Consider the following 21217-nt stretch of genomic DNA (forward strand, 5'->3'; position numbering starts at 1 on the left):
CATTAAAAATGCTAAATCATTACAACTCTGAATTTTCTCATGTTCATTCACGAAGCTGTAATCTTTCCCACCTAGTACTATCACTCTTAGGGTGCATGAATCACTAATTATTGCCCTAATCCCAGGAGATAAATTTCTCCAAGGAACCCAGCAGCAAAGAGCAAAGCGTTGAAACCTACTTATGAAGAAATGTGTCAGCCCTCTCGGAGATTTTTACTTCCCAACTTGGAAATTATGTTGATTGGAGTAAGTGGAAGCTTAACTGGGGGGTTGTTGATCTGTGTTATCATCTGGGGGTGGTGGCGGAGGGGATAAACTGTGAGAGAGAGCCAATTTTATCTCAGTTTGTCCTCTGACTCATGAATTCTGAGTCCTGCAATGGAGTTTTTTGTCTTGCCAGAAAAGCTAGAGTAATGCTTGTGTGCATAGTCATTGACTTTATAAAAAATCAGATTACAAGGAATAAATTTTGTGTATATTTATCTTTCCAAATTTATCATAATCACCAAGGATTTTAAGCAAGACTTTTCATGGTTTCATGCACTATTGAAATATTTGGTAAGGTGAGAAAGACCTGTTATCCATATCCTTTCTAGATGTTATTCATCTTCTTGTTTTAAGGTGTAAAAATTTTCCCTGAAAGCCTCTGATTTGGGCCTTGGATGTAGCAATACCAGAGCCCGAGGGTAGACTTTTGACTATAAAGAATAAAAAAGTTCCAGGGCTTAAGCTTTGATTGAGGACATTTCTGTCTTTGTGGGAAACAGCAACAGAAAAAAGAAGTCCTGTAGCCAAGACTTGCTTGGGTTTTTCTGCTGAGGACCACCAGAGATTCCTGCAGCTCTCTTGTTTGGGAGGAAGATGGGGAGGAAGAAAAGGAAATAGGAATGCTGTGTTCCTTCGTCTTCCCTTTATTTCTCCCATGTAAAAAATAAAGTAGCCAAGGAATTATTGTCTCTTTTAGGAATGTCTCAGACTGTTAGAGTTACATCAATTGATACTGTCTTAATTTACCCTATAATTTTTTTAAAGGAAGAAAGATAATAATATCAGCTCTTTATTGCCTATGTCTGTACTATAGATGAAATGTGTCACACTCCTTAATTCTCTCCCACATTATCATATCTTTGATAAACTCAATAGAGAACCAGTAGCAGAAGATGCTTGAAATGGTTTTTAAATTATTTCAGAAAGGCTTCCAATTAAGCTATTGGGAAATATGTGTGTATATATATTTGTTAAAATTGTAGGTAGTTGACTTGCTTTTCAACGTTTGTAGGGTTTTCCAAGCTTGAACCACTTAAGTCAAAAGTAGAACTAATAAAAGCACAATTGAACTTAATATATTATGCCAAGATTTACAGTAACCGATTATTGTTTTTCAGCTATGAAGATATCATTAAGCATATGCCAAGCAATCAGCACATGACTGTAATAGGTTCATGAAGGAAAGGCTTTTTCTAATCGTTTTCAGTAGTGTTTTTCCCAAGACAGCAACAGCTTTTATAAAATGATGGTTATATCTCCTCATTATGGAATCTAATCTCCCCAAAAGACATTCAGCAGCTGCAAAACGCTACCATCTTTTAGCTGTAAATTGTTTTTTATTATTTATCCCTATTTAACTAAAGAAGAAACGGCCATCAGATGATTTAACAAGACAAGAATTTAGTAGTTTTAACATTTGACAGCACCCAATTGTTAGCCCATGCATTGATCTCTTTAGATCTTGGCTTAATGGTAATTGGTGTATTTTTGCTTTCATGTCTCTATGTACTGTATAAGCTGTGTATGAGTCTTCTAGAAACCAAATCTGCATGATCGGCTCTTTTATATTTCTCTTTAACATGGGATTTGAAGTTGTGTGTACTCGTAGAATTCAAGAAATTGCAGAATTAGACAAAAAGGAATACAACCATCCTAATGTGAGTCCAGTTTTAATAGTGGGTGTCATTATGAGCTGGATTTGTTACCCACAAAGTGATAGAAGAAAGTCGGAAGATGGAAACCTCTGTTTATTGGTATTATGATTTACTGGTGTGCATCCCATCACAAAGGAGGCTCTCCAGTGGGACACAATTTTTGGTTCTTAAGAAAGTGATCGGGCTCTGCCAGGCGCGGTGGCTCACGCCTGTAATCCCAGCACTTTGGGAGGCTGAGGCGGGAGCATCGGGAGGACAGGAGATCGAGACCATCCTGGCTAACACGGTGAAACCCCGTCTCTACTAAAAAAAATACAAAAAAAATTAGCCGGGCGTGGTGGCGGGTGCCTGTAGTCCCAGCTACTCAGGAGGCTGAGGCAGGAGAATGGCGTGAACCCGGGAGGTGGAGCTTGCAGTGAGCCGAGATCGCACCACTGCACTCCAGCCTGGGAGACAGAGCGAGACTCCGTCTCAAAAAAAAAAAAAAAAAAAAAAAAAGAAAGTGATCGGGCTCTATTTGAGATTGTTCTGTGGAATTTAAAAATAACATGGCACTAATGAGTTTTCAAATCACTCCATGGGTAGAACTCTCGTGAGACAACCAGCTAATTTAAATAAATAAGGTTCTGTGACCCCGTGGGAGCTTACAGGGGTGAGACATCCATTATAATCGAGGCTCAGTTTGAGAAGAGGAAATTTCACTCATAACATACTTTTAAGTGGATTGGCTGCAATGTGATTTTCTGGCGATGTTTCCTTTGTTGCTATTTTAAGGCAAATGTTTATGTTTCTTTACAAGACTTGGCATATTTTACTGGAAAGGTTGAAGTAATTTCTCCACCATTAATATGGCATGCCTTTCTAGAATGGTCACTCGGAACCAATTAAGCAACAATTTCATTCCATAGACTATTGCAATTTGCTTTTCGCTTATTCTGCGCAGACTGAAGTTGTATATTCATGGACATTTCCCATGTAAGTTTTAGATTTTCCACTTTGTAGATGCAAATACTTCTTCCAGTTTTGTGATAAAATAACTCAACAACAGCAAAATTCAAATAAGACCAAAAAAGAAGTCTTATTAAGCTTTACATAAATAGCTGCTTCCCTATCATGAAAACAACTGGGAACATTGTACTGTTGTGAATCTACATTTCTACTTATTCAGTAATTGTACCCCTAGTGCTGTTTACCATTTCATTTGTATTATTTATATATCAACCAAAGGGTATGAACACTAAAAAATAATTTCACATCACCTATCTTCCATTTCTTTTTATTTTAAAAGCCCTGAAGATATAGTTCTCCTATAAATAATGATAAAAAGATGCTGTATTAATATTTCAGCAAAGATCTCCATCTACTCACATACTCACAAATAACATATTCTGTAATATATACACATACCCCTCCCTAAATTAACTGTGCCTGGGGCTTGCAAGAAAATCAGGTCAAGCTAAAGGAGAAATCAGAGAACAAGACCAAAATTAATTTACTACTCTGTATCACATGTGAATATGAGTTTGTAGGGGGAAAAAAGGCTTATTTTTTGCACCATCTCTATCTTTGCATATGTTGAGCACTTTTAACTCTGAAATATGTGCTGCGTCTTCTTGCCTGGATGAAGGTGAAAGTTCAACCCTCTCTGCTTAGATTTTTATTAAATTTCATTAAGTCAGCTAAAAGGAGCTGCCTACCTTGTCAGTTCCGTTCCAAAATGTCTAAAAGCCCTTTTCGTACCTCTTTCTTCCTGGAGGTAAAATTGTGAACACAACCATAATTTGCCTATCTGTCTGAGAAGGGTTTTCTAAGCAACAATTGGCATCGTTTTCAAATATTTGGAATGGTTTTCAACCCAGTTATGTCGTATATCTTATGCTATGTGTTAAAGCAAGCACATTGCATATATATATATATGTAAATACGGTAGGAAGGATGCCCCTTTAAATATGTATATTCATGAACCATTTTGGGTTCCTTTCTCTCAAACCCACATTAACCCATCAGTCAAACATATTGCCATTACCTTCAAAATGCATCCAGATTCTGATCTTTGTCACTTTTGTCACTATCACCGTCATCCAAGACTCAGCCCCACTCATCCCTGACCTGGATGGATTATTCTTATGGGTCTCCCTGCTTCTGCATCCCTTGGGTTTGTTCTTAACACAATAACAAAAGTGGCTTTGCTAAACCGTGCGTAGTATCTTGTCACTCCTCCCTCAGAACCTTCTATCAGCTTTCCGTCTCACCCAGAGTAAAAGTCAAAGACCTTGCAGTGGCTTCTAAGGCCTCCCTCTTCTCCATCTCTCATTCCACTCCAGGTGCACTCACCTGCTTGCTGTTCCTAGAATATACCAAATGTGCAGCCAGCTCAGAGCCTGTGTTGGTGCTATTTCTTGTGCTTCCCCTAGACATCAGCATGGCTCCCTCTCTCACTTCCACCAGGTCCTGTTCAAATGTTATCTTAACTGGGAGGTCTTCCCTGATGACCTTATATTAAATAGCACCCACCTCTTGACCTCTACTCTGCCATTCCCTACTCTCCTTACCTTTTTCTACTTTTCCCTTGAAAACACACACACATATATTGTGTTTATGTATGCGTATATGCATACATATATATATATGTTCATATACATGTGTCTGTAAATATATTTATTTATGTTTAATTTGCTGTTGTTTTTGCCGTTATTTATGTGTTGATTGCCCCTTCTCTACCCTCCAGAATATAAGCTCCAAGAAGGAAAGGACTGTTTGCTTTTTACTTCATAACCCCAGTTTATATAATAGAGCCTGATATGTACTAGACACTCGAAGAATATGTGTCAAAAATATGGAAGGAGGAAGGAAGAAAGAGAGGAAGGAAGAAAGGAAGGAGGGAGGGTGGGAGGGAAGGGAAGGAGAAAGGAAAGAAGGGAAGGAGGGAAGAAGGAAAGAAGGAAGGAAGGGAGGGAGGGAATGAGGGAAGGAGGAAGGAAGGGAGGGAAGGAGGGAGGGAGGAAGGAAGGGAGGGAAGGAGGGAGGGAAGAAGGAAGGAAGGGAGAGAGGGAGGGAGGGAGGGAAGGAATGAGGAAGGGAGGAAGGAAGGGAAGAAGGGAGGGATGGAGGGAGGGAGGGAGGGAAGGAATGAGGGAGGGAAGGAATGAGGGAGGGAGGAAGGAAGGGAAGGAGGGAGGGATGGAGGGAGGGAGAGAGGGAAGGAATGAGGGAGGGAGGAAGGAAGGGAGGAAGGAAGGGAAGGAGGGAGGGATGGAGGGAGGGAGTGGGGGGGGAAGGAAGGGAGGAAAGAAAGAAGGGATGGAGGAAGGAGGGAAGGGAGGGAAGAAGGGAGGGATTGTTCAAGAATCTCTTTTCATGGCTGGTCTAGGAACTCTGATGGAAATTCCCTATTAGTCCTTTTATCTTCCACACAGTGACTTATTTCGACTTCACTTAGGCTGGGTACAAACTATTTTAGTTTGGTACACATATGCCACCTCTTTGCTTAAACAAACAATGTAACCAGTTTTCTGGGATCATAGGAGAAATAAGTGGGAACACAGAGGCCACCATTCCCGTCTCTGCTTGGACATTGACCAGTCACCGCTCCTGCCCCACTTTGCCAAATGAGCTGAGGAAATGCATCCTTACCTCCCAAGCAAACATTAATGACTGTTTGCACCACGCTTTGAGATCCACAGATGAAAGCAGTTGTAAAAGCAAAATGGGTTATTATGTTGGGAATGGTTATAGACTCATTTAGCTCTGGAAACCCATCAAGCAGGAATGTTGAATCATGAAACTAGGGTTGGCCAAATATTACACTTGTTATAATTAATTTGAGCTTAAGCTTCAACACAGTGACATGTTTCCTTTAAATAAAGTTAAGTCCTCTAAGGATGCATGAATCTGTATGGATCTTGATTTTCAGCTGGGAACTGAAATTTTTCAGATATGCAGAATGCAGAAAAGCAAATGTGTCTCTGACTTCTGGTGGGGCAGGGTGAATATCTGGGCAGACTGCTTATTTTTGAGACATAAATAATCCTCTGTCTCCTTTTCCCCACGGGGCTGTGAGAGCAATGTTCACAAAATTATGGGGATTTAGGACTGGAACTGAATTTAAAGGGCCTACAATCCTACTTCCCACCGAATGCCAAAACATTGTCTACAGCCTTGCTGACAAGAGCCGCTCAGGACTGCTGAAATAATTTCTGGGATGAGGAGCTTGTTACTTTGCAAGGGTGCTGATTCTGATGTTGTTCAACAACTGTTGTTAGAAAGCTCTTTACATGTTTATCCATTTTTGTCAACAAATATTTATTAATCACTTTCTGTGCACATGTACTTTGTTAGGAGCTTTGGGATATGGAAAGATTAAAACAATGCAGATTCCGCAACCACCTAGAGCAATGCCCTGGCCTAGGAGAGAACCTGAAAGGTGGTAGTTATTCAATACATATGTGTTCATTGAATGACTTACAGAGTGGATTACATTCTAGCAAGAATGATACAGCACATGCCAAAGAAGCCATGATACCAAGTGGAACATGTATAAAGGAGAGGTATAGATACATGCAAGATTTATCAAGCTGAATGTGGCTCTTTTTCTTAGCCAAATTCAGCTTGAATTTGGCTCTTTTTCCAAACCAGCTTATAAATGTCCATTCTGTTTTTCATAGGACATGGCTAAATTATTTGAGAATTGCTACAACGTCCTTTACCTCTCTTCCAGGGTTAAGAACTGCAGGGCCTCGAGTGTATTAAATTATTTCTAGTACACACATCAATCTGAATTTCTTCCCCTAGGCAGCTCAGTGCCTCAACTAGGCTCTTAAGAGGTCAGCCTAGAATGGAATACACCAACCAATTCAGATGTGTTCATACAGGCCTACAGTACATTGGGTCTCTCTTTCCTATGATCTGGACATGCTTCCCATACCATCTCATACTGCATATACTATTTGTTCATGGAACCCTTCTTTCCTGGGACATGTTTTATCTTGAGAAAACCCAATATTTCAAAGACCATAGTTTGGAAGATAAGAGTCTAATGTCATATGTGGGTTGGTTTTATTAGGGGGGAGGGGAGCAGAATAATTATTTTACACATACTGCATTAAAATTGTAGATTTATAGTCCATTTATATCATTTTCTATGAAGGCAGATTTTCTTCATCCTTATTTGAATTTTGGGTTTTCTGCTCATCCCCAAACTTAAGTACTGGAGAGGAGTGTTATCTAATAAATAGAGCCTTAGACTCAGGTCACTAACTTACTGTGTGGTCCAGAAAAAGCCGCATTCTCTTTCTGAATTACATTTTTTCATCAGCAAAGTGAAGTGGTTGATCAGGGATATTATCTAAGGTTCCCTCTAAAGCTAACATTCAATGGACTTTCTCCATAGCTTTCTTTGACTTCCTCTAGATCATTCTATGACTTTTGCTAATCTCAGGGACAGAGCTATCAACTAGAAAGCAGTTCTAAACAGAAGCATAGCAAAAGCAAGACACAGCAGGTCAACCTGAGCCCCATCTTCTAAGGCTTATTTAGCATGTCAGAACTGCAGAGACTGGGAAGAAAATGTGAGCTAAGAGCCACAACAGCCTTTGTTCTGCATCTGTACCATGTGGCAAGTCTTCATAAGAAGAGGAAGAAGCTGGGCATTTTTGCATGTGCAAACCAATGCTGATATTTCTGTCACATCACTTCTACCATGATGGGTTTTACAAGTTGCCCACATGAACATGTTTGTTCATGTCTGAAATGGCACATCATTGTATCACCTCACATGCAAACTCCTCACTCACTTTAAGTCTTTCAGCATTTCTACCCTGGTTGGTAGTGGCTTCTTTCCTGGCAACTATGATTATTTGAAAACAACATCAAAATAAATCCTTTCTCATTTTCACCCCTAGCAATCGCTCACTTGGCTATGTCTATTTCAGGGTGTCTGCCCACATCTATCTTTATTTACTCCTTCTCTCCTTTCTCTCTCTTCTCCATAGATTTTCTCATCTCATGCAAAATGTCCTCAAGAAGGTGGGCAAAGGCCTCTCAGGGTTGTAGGGGGTGGAAGGAGAAAGAACCAACTATTTCCTAGTGCACGATAATGTTTCAGTACCACGGAGAGCGGTGCCGGGTGTGGAGACCAGGGAAAAATCTGTCAGCCTTGCGGGTGGTTTTCAGGCACCATTTGGAGCCCCACAGGTAGTGGAAATGACAAACCTCTACAAAGAAGCTTTGCAGTAAGAACCACTCTCCCCAGAGCCTAAGAGCCAAGCCTTACATCGTCACATGCGAAGAACAGATTGCAACTGGGCCCGGGTGCCCGTCCTAATGTCAGCCTGCTTGGCATTTACCTTCCTTTCCCAGGCTGACCTATGAAGATGGGGCAGGCTCTGGGGGCATTGTTCTAGCCATGCAAACGCTGTGGCCATTGTGTCAGCGTGGAAGAGCTGCCGGTTCCTTTCCAGCTCAACACTGTAATTTTATCAACTCTGGCTCAGAGAAACCTATATTTATAATGCTAATTAGAAGGGCACACATTTAATTTGAGTGGAAGACTATTTGTATCTCGCTGAGCCTGATAGCACAGGGCTCAAGCGACAGCAGTCAGAAGCAAAGCAGGCCTTTCTGCCTTCTCCAAGTATTTGAAACAGGGCTTACTCTTGCCAAACAATTTCTCTGTTGGATTAAAAAGAGAGAGCGAGGGAGAGTGCTGAATATGCTGGAGCTCAGAAAACTTTGTGTTTATCTCCTGCCTGCATAATATATTTCTCTGTGCACTGAGAAAACATGCCTCTTATGTTATCTAATTGTTTCCTGACACATTTAGCAACATTTCACACTCTTTAAAGTGACATTAACATTGCTGACAGTGGAGGTATTTTCATTAGATGGGCTTTGAATTGTAGGCAGGATGCACTGCAGGTCTTCAAATAGGCTTGTAAAAAGTGAGGAAGGCATTATTTATGAAAATAGAGACTTGGCCAACAGTGCCCTGTGGATGTGTATTAATTTTGCTGACTCTAGTCAATTTAGAGTATGTGTGTGTGTGTGTGTGTGTGTGTGTGTGTGTGCATATGTACATGCATTTGTGCACACACACACATATAACAGCAACTTGTTGGGAGCCGAACTAAAATATCTTCATTATCCAGCATACCACTAGGCTCCATGAGTATCATGGAAACTCCCAAAACATGTCTCCATCCACATCTTTTTAGCCATAACTCAGCAATGTGCTATTTCAGACAAAAATCAGTCACTTTGCACCCAGTCCTGAGGATGAGTAGCCATGTGGCTCATGTATATAGGCAGCATGATTATCACTCTCCCAGTGTAAAGTTAAATCCTCCTCCTTGTTTTCTCCCTTCATGCTTCTTTGTGCTCCAAGGCCATTTTTCTTATGTCTTCAGCTGTCTGCCTTGATGCATAGTTTTCCCCGGAGAGTGTCCTAAGTGAGCCTTCAGAGAAGAGTACCTTGAAAGCACCTGCCTCTGCGGGGCCTGAAGAGAGACATTTGGAGGTTCATTCTGACCTTGACGAAGAGAGTAAGCCAGGCTTGGAGAAGGTGTGGAAGATGCAATTCAGGTTGTGAATTTCTGCTAGGGCACAACCTCACATGGAATCTCTACCCAATTGTTGATCTCCATACTTGTCATGAGAATAGAATAATATTTAGACATTCAAAGCTGAAGAAGAGAGCTCGCTGCAGATTGTCTAGTCATCTTGATGCTGCTACCATTTCCAGTCAGCCTTCCTGCCCTACCCTAGTTAAAATTACTCTTCTCTGTTTGCATCTCCAACATTGCAATGACTCTATGTAGCCATACAATGCTTAATTAGAGAGCTCTGAGTTCATATCTTGGCTTTGCGCATTACTTACTGTATAACCTTTGTCAAGTCCTGTGATCTCTTCAAGACAGTTTGCTCATCTGTAAGATAGGGAGAATAATAGTAACTGCTAGATAGTATTGTTGGAAGGATTTCGTAAATTACAAACCATGACGTGCTAAACATACTGCCTAAAACATTTGTGAGTGCTCCAGAAATGTTAGTAAATATTAGTCTCTTCCATGGCAATATGGGCCCTCTTGTGACTGAGACAATGTCATCACATTTCTTTAAAGTACTGATGCTGGCCAGGCACAGTGGCTCACACCTGTAATCCCAGTACTCTGGGAGGCTGAGGCAGGAGAATTGCCTGGGGTCAGGAGTTTGAGACCAGTCTGGCCAACATGGTGAAACCCTGTCTCTACTAAAAATACACACACACACACACACACACACACACACACACACACACACAAATTAGCCAGGTGTGGTGGCATGTGCCTGTAATCCCAGCTAATTGGGAGGCTGAGGCAGGGGAATTGCTTGAACCTGGGAGGTGGAGGTTGCAGTGAGCTGAGATTGTGCCACTATACTCCAGCCTGGGTGACAGAGTGAGACTCTGTCTCTCAATAAATAAATAAATATTAAAAAATACTGGTGCTGTTATGTCATAGTACAATAAGATAGATAGCATGTGTTGACTGAGGCCTACAGAATGTAAGAAGTTTGTTGTGACAAGTAGCTAGCAGCTAGGTAGCCACAATAAAGAACCCTGATCTCCTAACTCCTAGCCCAGTACTCTTCCTAATTGTACACTAGTGGAGATTTTTCAGATACAAGGCAATGATGTTCGAACAATTGTTCAGGGAGGGTATAAATCAATGCATATGTTATCCATGTCCTGACATCTTCCTAACAACCTAGACCTAGTCCTACTCTCATTTACATTTTCAATTCTAATTTCACAATATTTATAGGTCTTTGAGGGGGAGCTTTTTATGCTTTATATTGGCTACTACTGGTGGGTAGACTCCCAAGGCATATAATCTTTAGCATCTTATCAAGGACCATTCAATGAGGAACAGGTGGGGTACTGTGAGCGTGGGCAGCATAGAGATGAAATAGTTTGAGCATCTGCTGCCTAGAGTGCATGTTTTATCTTTGTGGTCCCTAAAGCACATAGCAAAACACAGATTTACAGTTGAGAACTGTTTGCTATCTGCAGACAAAGCCTTTGAAAAGGAAAGCTTCCAATAATGAGAATGAAAACAATTACCATTTGCAGAGTACTTCACCATTTGCAATGCACTTTCATCTATGTTATTATTTAATCCTCAGAAAGTCCTGTAAGGGGAATAGAACACCTATCTCTTACCTTTTTTATGCTTGATAATAACACATACCATTTAATTCTTAAAGTTTATAGAATTGTCTCATTTAGTACATTTAAAACTAGTGAAGTACATTTCCACACATTTCGCTTACGTAATATTTGAACACCGAAAAGTTAGATGACTTGCCCAAGGTCTCCCAGAGAATCAGTGGCAGAATCAATATTTGACATTCAATCTGTTTCAATGCCAATCACATTGTTACATCAGCACTTGGTACTTTGTTATTATAAAACCTAATCAAATTCTCTGTGCACTGTGGTATGAGGTCTAAAATCAGAAAACCTAGGTTCCAACTCTTCTTCCCAACGAACTTATCCCCTCTGCAGTTCACTTTCTTCATCTTTAAAATGGGAAAAAGATTGTACAACCTACTCCCAAAGGGTTTGTGTGAGATTAAATACAATAATATATGTAAAGGGCTTGGAAATAATACCTGGTACCTCATAAGAGCTCAGTCAGTCTGAGCAATTGGCAATATTATTGTTTCTATATACCAGGAACCGCAAGAAGTGAACATAAAAATGAGTAAGATGAATTCCTTTGCATCGTGGAACATATGTTCTCCAAGGGAGCCTTTTGAAAATTGTTTCAGCATCGGCATACAGTTCCTTTTAATCTTTCTCTAGCAGTTTTCCTCCCAACTAAGCTCCTACAAAATAGATTCTAGGACGGCAAGAAAACAGCTCAATGTATCTTCTGCATATTACTCAGCACAGACAGACAACTCAGTAAGTGACAGCATTGCCCACATAGTTTAACGCCTTCATCTGAAATTGTTGGATTGTCTTGGGTTACATTTCCCCAGTAGCTCCTGAAGGTGAGAAGCTTTCATAATTAGAGTGGAGAGTGGAATTGAATTTCTCTCTCTCTCTTTTATTATTTTTTTTTTGTAGAGTCTTGCTCTGCAGTCCAGGCCAGAGTGGCACATTCAGGGCTCACTACAGCCTCAACCTCCTGGGCTCAAGCAGTCTTCCCACCTCAGCCCCCCAAGTAATTGGGAGCACAGGCGCACACCACCAAGCCTGGCTAATTTTTGCATTTTTTATAGAGATGGGATTTTGCCATGTTGCCCAGGCCAGTTTCAAACTCCTAGACTCAAGTGATCCTCCTGCCTTGGCCTCCCAAAGTGCTGGGATTACAGTCGTGAGCCACCATGCCCAGCCTGGAATCAAATTTTATACAACGGTTGTGTTCTAAAGTCTGAAAATTAACCAAAAAATGTGGTCACGCTACCATGCCTGAAAATCCCTTGCTTCTCTTGGAGACTGACATGTTGTCACTTAATAAATCTAACAGCCAGTTTTTCCTCCAAGGAGCACCAAGTGAAGTAGTGGCTTAATATTCTAGGCCACTTGGTTAAGGAAAAAAACATACATTTAAATTCAGAATCAACTCTTCTTAGCAAGATACCTACGCTCTGAGAGAGACACCCAAAACCTAAGACAACAGCCATAGCAGCCAACAGTGAAGTGAATGCCATGAGTAGTTGATATACATCCATACATGTTGGTGGAGTAAATTGTTATATCAACCAATCATAGTGCTATTTATTATGTACAGGCTCTGTACTGGGTGCTAGGATACAAAGATGTGTATAGTGTACAGTCTGTACCCAAAGTCACTCATAGTCTCAAGAATCAGCCAGACATTTAGGCAAATACATAGGCTAACAAGTAACAAAAGCAATGATGAAAGTATATCCTGGGTACCAGTGAGTGTGGTGATCAGAAAAGACTTCTAAGGCAGATTGTTCTTGAGATGAGTCTTTAGAGGGTCTTCAAAAGGTCTCTAGAAGGTGTTTGCCAGCTGGGCATGGTGGCTTACGCCTGTAATCCCAGGACTTTGGGAGACCGAGGCAGGCAGCTCACCTGAGGTCAGGAGTTCGAGACCAGCCTGGCCAACATAGTGAAACTTCATCTCTACTAAAATACAAAAATTATCTGAATGTGATGGTGCATGCTTGTAATCCTAGCTACTCAGGAGGCTGAGGCAGGGGAGTCTCTTGAACCCACGAGGCAGAGGCTGCAGTGAGCCAAGATGGCACCACTGCACTCCAGCCTGGGCGACACGGTGAGACTCCATCTCAAAAGAAAAAAAAAAAGTATTTGCCAACAAAGAGAGAGCACCTTCCATGCACGGAGAGAGATATGAGAAGAGAATGATTCATATTCAAAAGGACAGTTGTTTCGGTGTGTTTAGAGCATAGGGAAGGAGGGAGTCTGGCACAAGATAACATAGAGTTTAAACTATACTATAGGCAATGGAAAGCCTTGGGAAAGTTGAGAGAAGGAACATGACCTGAGCAAATGTGTGCATTCAGAAAGATGTTAGCTTTTGTATGAAGGGAAGGAACACAGTGAAGGAAACCAGTAAATGGAAAGAACAATAGTCTAGACTACGCTGTCCAACATGGTAGCCACTAGCCGGATGTGGCTATCTAAACGTCACTAAAACTTAATACAATTAAAAATTCAGTTTTTCAGTTGTGCTAGCCACATCTCAAGTGTCCAATAGCCACATGTATTAAACACTAGGGATGTAGAACACGCCCATCATCACAATAAGTTCTGCTGGACAGCATCAATCTGGGCAACTACACATGACCAACATAATGTTTTTCCCTTTGAGAGGATCTGGGAGATGTAATTAAGCTGCATGTGTCAAGCAATTAGAACTTTCTGGTGAGAAGGTATTTGAGGATCCATTGCCTTTTGGAAAACAGTTGTGTCACTGCAGGTAAGGTGGGTTTGTGTCTTTGCAAGAGGAAGCTGCAAAGAAGCACTGCATTTCACCTCATGAAGATGAAAGGGCTAGCTAGCATTAGAAAATTACAGAAATTATTTTAAAAACAGACCCTACTCTCCATCTATAGCCTCATCTATATTTGACACCTTCTGAAGTGCAATGCTGCCAGGGAGATGTGATATATAAATATGCATGTTGTTGGTGAGATACAGAAACGACACCCAAATGCATAGGGTCTCAAACTGTGAAGATAGTTCATGCTTGAGCTCCTCCTGCAAGAGGCCCTTTAACTGGGGCAGGTCCAACAGCATGCCACCCTTCCAATAAATTATGCATAAGAGCTTGTTCACAATTGGGATAGTTTTGCCAGGGCCATCTGAAAACGATTTGTTTTCAAGAAAATGCTTAACTGGGCTTTCGTGGGTTCAGTGAAGTGTGAGTGAAGAGGGCAATTAGGTCTTCCACTGTAAAAATAAAAACTTTAAGCGAGATGATGTGGAATAGAACAAACCCAGTCAGGCTGATATCGTCTCATTGAGAAGACATAAGAGGTCATAATGAAAATTCCTCAGGTGAGGTTGAATAACCTAAAACTGAGGTGGAACATTCTCTGAATCTCCTGCCTCCATAAAGGCCACCCAACCCTCTCTTGTCAAACAGATCTCTCTCACCTCTGGGGAAAAGCATGCTGTAACTTCCCCCAGTGACAATTAGACTTGCTTTGAGGAAATTTTGCCTCTTTCTGACTTAAATTTCCCAATGGTAGGTTAAGTTTATTTTCTTGGTGTTTTCTTGGGTAGGGGAAAAAGGCTGACTGAATCAAATGTTTTACTTCTAATATCTGCCCAATGCTTATAAACTGGAAAAAAGATCAACTTAAAAATTGATCACGTAACATAAAGTATACTTATCTAAAGCCATCACACGTAGTAATACAGGATTTGTCAACCTCAATACTATCGATATTTGGGGCTGAATAATTCTTTGTTGTGGGAAGTTGTCCTGTGCATTATAGGATGTTTAGCAGCACCCCTGTCCCTACCCACCAGAAGCCAGCAGCACCCCAACCAAAAAGTTCCCACACATTGCCAAATCTCCCCTAGGGAGCAGGATTGCCCCAGTGGAGAATGACTGAGCTAGTCTAACATTAGCACTAAATATAGCCTGCTATCAGATATATAGAAGGTAGGTTAATAGATTTACATAAATACATAATATGATACAAATATAAAATATAAATATTAGAAGTAAAATATAAATACATAATATATATCTGTATTTAAATTTTAAGATGCTGACCGGGTGCAGCGGCTCACACCTGTAATCCCAGCACTATGAGAGGCTGAGGTGGGTGGATCACCTGAGGTCAGGAGTTCTAGACCAGCCTGCAACATGGTGAAACCCTGTCTCTACTAAAAATACAAATATTAGCCTGGCGTGATGGCGTGTGCCTGTAATCCCAGCTACTCAGGAGGCTGAGGCATGAGAATCACTTGAACCTACGAGGCAGAGGTTGCAGTAGCCAAGACTGTACCACTGTATTCCAGCCTGAGTGACAGAGAGTGAGATTCTGTCTAAAAAAAAAAAAAAAAATTCAGATGCTATATTTGTTAGGGGTCATTTTGCATTCTGCAATAATGATTGATACTACAGTCTCCCTACCTATGGTACAGTCATGTATACACAGCAGGTGCTTGTGAACCAGCTGGAACCAGTAAGCTAAAAGTCTCATTATTTCCATCTGGATCCCTTGTCCCTACTGTCTGTCAAACACTGTTCTATGGGCTCTACATATAACATCTCCACTCTTCACAACAACATGTAGAGTAGCTGTTAATATCATCAGAGAGGCTCAGAGAGGTGAACTGAGTTGCTCAAACTTCCAAATAATAGAGTAAGTGGAAGGGCTCAGTCTGCTGGACTCTGAATTCTGTGTTCTCTCCATTCCTCCCTTGGGCTTTGGAGGAAGATAAAACTGGATGGGTTACAAAGTTGGGGATGAATTACACAGCACAGAGATAGAAATAAGGCAGGTATGATGGAAGAAATAAACATTTGTAAAAGACAATTACGTATTACATCTGTTGGAGCCCAGGGTTTTATTTGGAGCAGGGTAGAAAATGAGAATGGGTTGGGTTTCCTTAATGAAACCAACTCATAGGTGAATTTGAGTGTAAGGCGACTCTAGGTTGAGGAATAGCCCATTGTAGTTTATGGCAATATTGCAAACCTGAGTTCAAATCTTGATTCTTACCTTTGGGTATGTTATTCATGTCCCAGAGTCTCTATACTTGTTGAACAACTGACAGTGTGGGTGATAAGTGTGGAAGGGGCATAAGGAAAATCACTGAGGCTGGTGTTCAGCACATCAAATAGGCTAAGCAGATAGATGTGCTTTGGCTTAACCCAGTTTTCCAGTGGTGGTGAATGCGATGAGATGGAGACAGAGAGTCTAGCCAGCATTGTTATCAGGGCACCTCGCAGCTTCTGCACTAGTAGGCCTGGCTGCCATGCCCCAGTGCTCCCTCAAAGCCCATGGTGAAGCCTTGATGAAGAATATCTCGTCACACAGCCCTCTGAAAGCTGCACATGCGGAACTACACAGACCTTGAAAAACCCCATGCACTTTCCTGAAAAATATTCTTATGGTGTTAATGGCAAGGAGAACCACGTTAAAAAAAAAAATCATTAAATGCAAACAAAAGGAGAGCAATATCTCAGGTATTGAAAATATTTTTATTTGCATAGAAATAATGTAAATTTTTCTCACTTTTTGACCCCTTCAAAAATAGGGGCTTCACAAACCCCAAAGAGTTGGAGAAAAGTAGATACTTTAGTCAAGCATCTGAATAAATAGCAGGTATTAGGAAACATCATTAGGACAACTGTTTAAATCCTCTTGCTTAAATGTAAGTCCTTTTGCAATACTTAACTTCAACACAAAAGCCATGTTTTTACTAAGTTCTTGAAGTCACAGAGGATTTTAAAGTTTTGACTCAAGTTCTTTTATCTCTCCTTACAAATTATTTTTTTCTGTGTGAGTGGGGCACCATGGTTATTTCCAGGAAGAACCTTGTTTCTGCCCAGGATTAATTACCTCCTCTGGGATGACTTCTATTGTGCATTCCAGAAAAGGACTCATGAGTTTGGGATTCACATCTTATTCATTTGTTAGCACTTTTGTCTAATGTGGAACATAGTAAAATGAAATACTCAAGGCTTGGGCTTTGGAGTCAAATGACTTGGGTTCAAATCCCAGCTGTGCTCCCTGCTAACAGCATGATGTTAGGAAAGTCAGTTCAACTAAGCCTCAGTTTCCTTACCTGTAAATGGGGAAGACAGTCTTACTAAGTTCAGAGAAAAGTAGCGAATGTTAAAAGAATGTGTATATATATACATATATATATACATATATACACACATATATATACACACACATATATATAGTAATATATATAACTAGAATACTTAGTACTTAGCTCAGTTCTTGAAATAAAGCAAGATCATATATATATATGTGTGTGGTAATGAGGTCATTGAACTTATTATTTTGAATACAATTATTCCTAGTACTTTTTTTGTTACTGTTATCTGAGCATGTCTGTTTGCTTCATCAAATATGCTGACATCTCATTGCTACATAAATCACTTATGCATTGCCTACACAGAACATTCTAATATCTGCTTGCCATTAATCTGTTGAATAAAAAAGAACCCGTTGTTTTAAGTGAATTTTGGGAATTGATCTGCAACATGCCCTCTGTCATAAATTAGTGAATATATTAAAAAGGGTTGGGCAGAGCAGCAATTTCACTAATAATATTTACTGCTTTGGGGATGGAGAGGAGATTGTAGTCCTTTGGTCTTGGGGAATTAACTCAGGATCCAAATCAACTTAAAGAGCAAAATGGTTCTGTAATTAAGACAATGGGAGTGAGAGCACTATGGTTTCAATCACAGATTGTGTAGGATAAGGTTTTCAGGTATGACTGAAATGGGTGATGAGTGAGGACCTGGAGCATGGCTGTCAAATAAGCACTGTGATCTGCTACCTCTCCCCACTCCACGTCCGTGAAATTTCTAATTGATTATTTCACTGTTTCCTGCCAAATCCAGGGCTTCCTCACAGTCCTTCTCAACACAGCATTCCACACAGCTACTACCAATCTATCAGAGTTAGCACAAAACTGGCTATCGGTACTTCAATCAGGAAAAAAAAAAATTCATGAGTTCAAACTATCACTAAATTGTATTCATTAGGAAACAGATAAATTGGAAAAAGTTGGATTAGTCCCCATATTTAAGGTCATGGTTAATCCAATCACACAGATAATTAGTTTGACTTTGATTTACATGGGGATCTTGAAAAACACGTACACACACACCCACACATACACAAGACCATATGAGTTTAATGAAAGACATATTGCTGCCTTTGCCTGTTTCCTTTCGTTTTTTAACAGATCAGTTGAACCTGGTTTTCTGTCCATTTGCTGGAGACCCTATACTCATTCAAAATGGAACTTTCAACATAGTTGGAGAGTCAAGGCGCTTCAGCAGTACATAAAGTGGGAACAAGGTGAATGTCTATCACCTGGTTACCTGCCCATGCCACACTGAGCATTTCTGTAAGAAATCAAAATTTATAAAGTGAGCCTGTAGAAGTTTCAGTTTTCTCCCCTGTACTTTGGAACCTGTTTGTGTCTGTACAGATGGTCTCTGTCAGTTGGAATAGTCAGGGGGGAAAATGTAGCATAAGTGAACAAAATTAGCAAATGACATAGCAAACAGAAAACAGCATACCAGGGCTGGCATGATGGTTCACGCCTGTAATTCTAGCACTTTGGGAGGCTGAGGCAGGTGGAGGCTTGAGCTCAGGAGTTCGAGACCAGCCTGGGCAACATAGTGAAACTCCTTCTATACACAAAATACAAAAATTAACCAGGCATAGTGGCTTGCATCTGTAATCCCAGCTGCTTGTGGGGACTGAGGTGAGGTGGAGGTTGCAGTGAGCCGAGATCATGCCACTGTGCTCCAGCGTGAGCAACAAGCAAGACCATGTCAAAAAAGAAAAAAAGAAAGAGAAAGAAAGAAAGAAAGAAAGAAAGAAAAAAGAAAGAGAAGGAAGGAAGGAAAAGAAAGGAAAGAAAGGAAGAAAGAGAGAGACAGAAAGCAAGCAAGCAAGCAAGCAAGCAAAGCAAGCAAGCAAAGCAAGCAAGCAAGCAAGAAAGAAAGCAAGAAAGCAAGAAAGCAAGAAAGCAAGAAAGCAAGAAAGCAAGAAAGCAAGAAAGCAAGAAAGAAAGAAAGAAAGAAAGAAAGAAAGAAAGAAAGAATATACCATTTGCTGGGGGCAGATCTAGGGACTGAGAAATTTCACAAGTAATGGTAGGTACCAGTAAGCAGAGTTGAAGGAGCTCCCAAAACATGGGCTTAACGTGGGCAGAAAAATAACAGGAATCAGACAATTCTGTGATGCGTATTCTCAATACACTGTAGTAACCCCAATGCTTTCATTGTGTTATGACTGCTCTTCTATTGTCTGTATTTGTATAAATTAAACAGCAGCTCTGTCTGTACTATGTGAAATGAATTCATGCTGAACAAAATTTCAGAAAGTTCATGTAAAGAATGATTTCACAGCAACTATCATATCAGGCTCCTGGAAAATTGCACTTGAACTTCAGTTCCACCTCAGTCACTCAAAGGAATTTAAAAATTGGCTTCCAGCCATCCTTGTTCTTCAACATGCAGTTTCAGATATGCCTCAATAACACAAACTTTAAAGCCTATTGATTGTGAGTTAAAATCTGTTCCTACCAGAGCCTCGCTGCTAAGTGGACATCAACACTGACTTCACAGTGCCTTGGTCAGGATTCCTCTGAGTTCAGGAGCCTTGAAGCAGGCAGAGGGTAACACTGCTATGAAGGAGCCACTTTGAACTTTATAACAAAATTGCAAGAAAAACTTTGAACTCTGTCGGATGATAGCGGCCGTAAATGGTTATTCAAAGAAATGTTTCTTATTTGAAATCTGGAGTCCCTTGGGACTGGGAGATGGGAACGCAGAAACATGATCTGCTGTAGATCACTCTCCTTCTTTTATGTCACTTCTTCCCTTTTTTTTCTCACCATTCTGTTTAGGCAAGCATCATGTGAATGGTTAGAGGGTGAACTTTGAAATAGTTAAACCCAAGTTTGAATCCTGGCCTCTGCTGCTTAACTATCTGTGCAGTTTAACCTCTCTGGGTCTCAGTTTCCTCATGTATAAAATGGGAATGTGTTATTTCATTTTATGGGAATATATAATAATTCTTACCTCAAGGGACTGTTTTGAGGATTAAATTAGATAATACATATAAAGGAACTAGCACAGCGAGTGGCAGATAGTTATTGTATAAGAAACATCAGCAGTTAAATTACTAATTATAATGATAGTTATTTTTGTTATAAGGAGACCTGGGATGAGGGAGGTATTGATTAAACATTAGCACTGATTCTGATGAAACTCCAACGTGTTCAGTGTACCTTTTCCAGAACACCCAGCAAGAAAGTCATGCCTTATATGAATCCCAAACAGCCATGAATGAATGGAGTTTTTCAAGTCAAACTCCATTTATCAACTGATCAATTTCAGGAATGATTTGTCTCCATTTCTATTCTGTTACTGTGCAGGAGCCCCTAACGTTTAAGCTTTAAGAGTATCTCATCTCCTATCTCTGCCACCCCCATCCTCAAAGGGTAATGGGCCAGTGGTTTGATGCCTCTGCTGCTGTTCATCCTGTTTTCTCTCACCAGAAGTCGCTTTCTTCCTCTTTGGACGTTTTCTCAGGTATCACCTTTCCCAGGAATCCTTATTTGACTCTAAACCCCAACTCCTACCTGGCCAGGCTGAAACAAGTGTCTCTTTTCTCTGCCCCCACAGCACCATGTCATTACATGCCGCTATTCTGCTTTTTATCATGTGGCACTGAAATGACATATTTACCTGTCTGTCTCCCACTAGACTATAAGCTCTCTGAGGGCAGGGGTGGTGTCTTACTTATTTTTGTATCCTCAATGTCTAGCAAAGTGCACATACATTTTATTGAACCAAATGAACCCATAAATAGCATTAAATTCACCGAATAATGAATCAGAAAATACAATTATAAAAGCGACAATAAAAGTGGACATTGATTTGAGGTGTCTGCTGATGTCTCTACATCAGCAGTACATCTAAAAGCAGGAACACACGTTTCTTCTGTCTCAGGTACTTCTTACTTGCATTGCAACACTCACCTTGTCCTCAAGTTTGCTTTCTCAATGTTCTATCCTTCCTTCCACACCCCCAGATTTA

At 40.5% G+C, this 21217-nt stretch overlaps 1 protein-coding gene across 46 annotated transcripts in view; it reads left to right on the forward strand.

The window, feature by feature from the left end:
* Positions 1-21217, forward strand: part of TENM2 (teneurin transmembrane protein 2) — a 1282302-nt gene that overhangs the window by 871786 nt on the left and 389299 nt on the right. Inside the window, exon 1 of one of the 46 annotated variants that reach the window (XM_063706917.1) lies at positions 18154-18461. The exons of 44 other annotated variants lie outside the window; for them this stretch is intronic. In XM_063706917.1, the coding sequence (XP_063562987.1) occupies positions 18191-18461 (271 nt within the window). In that variant the 5' untranslated portion in view covers positions 18154-18190. Of the gene's footprint in view, positions 1-18153; positions 18462-21217 lie in introns of those variants that run through there. One more of the 46 variants, XM_063706920.1, reaches the window with a different exon arrangement.

The sequence above is a fragment of the Gorilla gorilla genome, chromosome 4 (assembly GCF_029281585.2).
Source record: "Gorilla gorilla gorilla isolate KB3781 chromosome 4, NHGRI_mGorGor1-v2.1_pri, whole genome shotgun sequence".
Classification (NCBI taxonomy): Eukaryota; Metazoa; Chordata; class Mammalia; order Primates; family Hominidae; genus Gorilla; species Gorilla gorilla.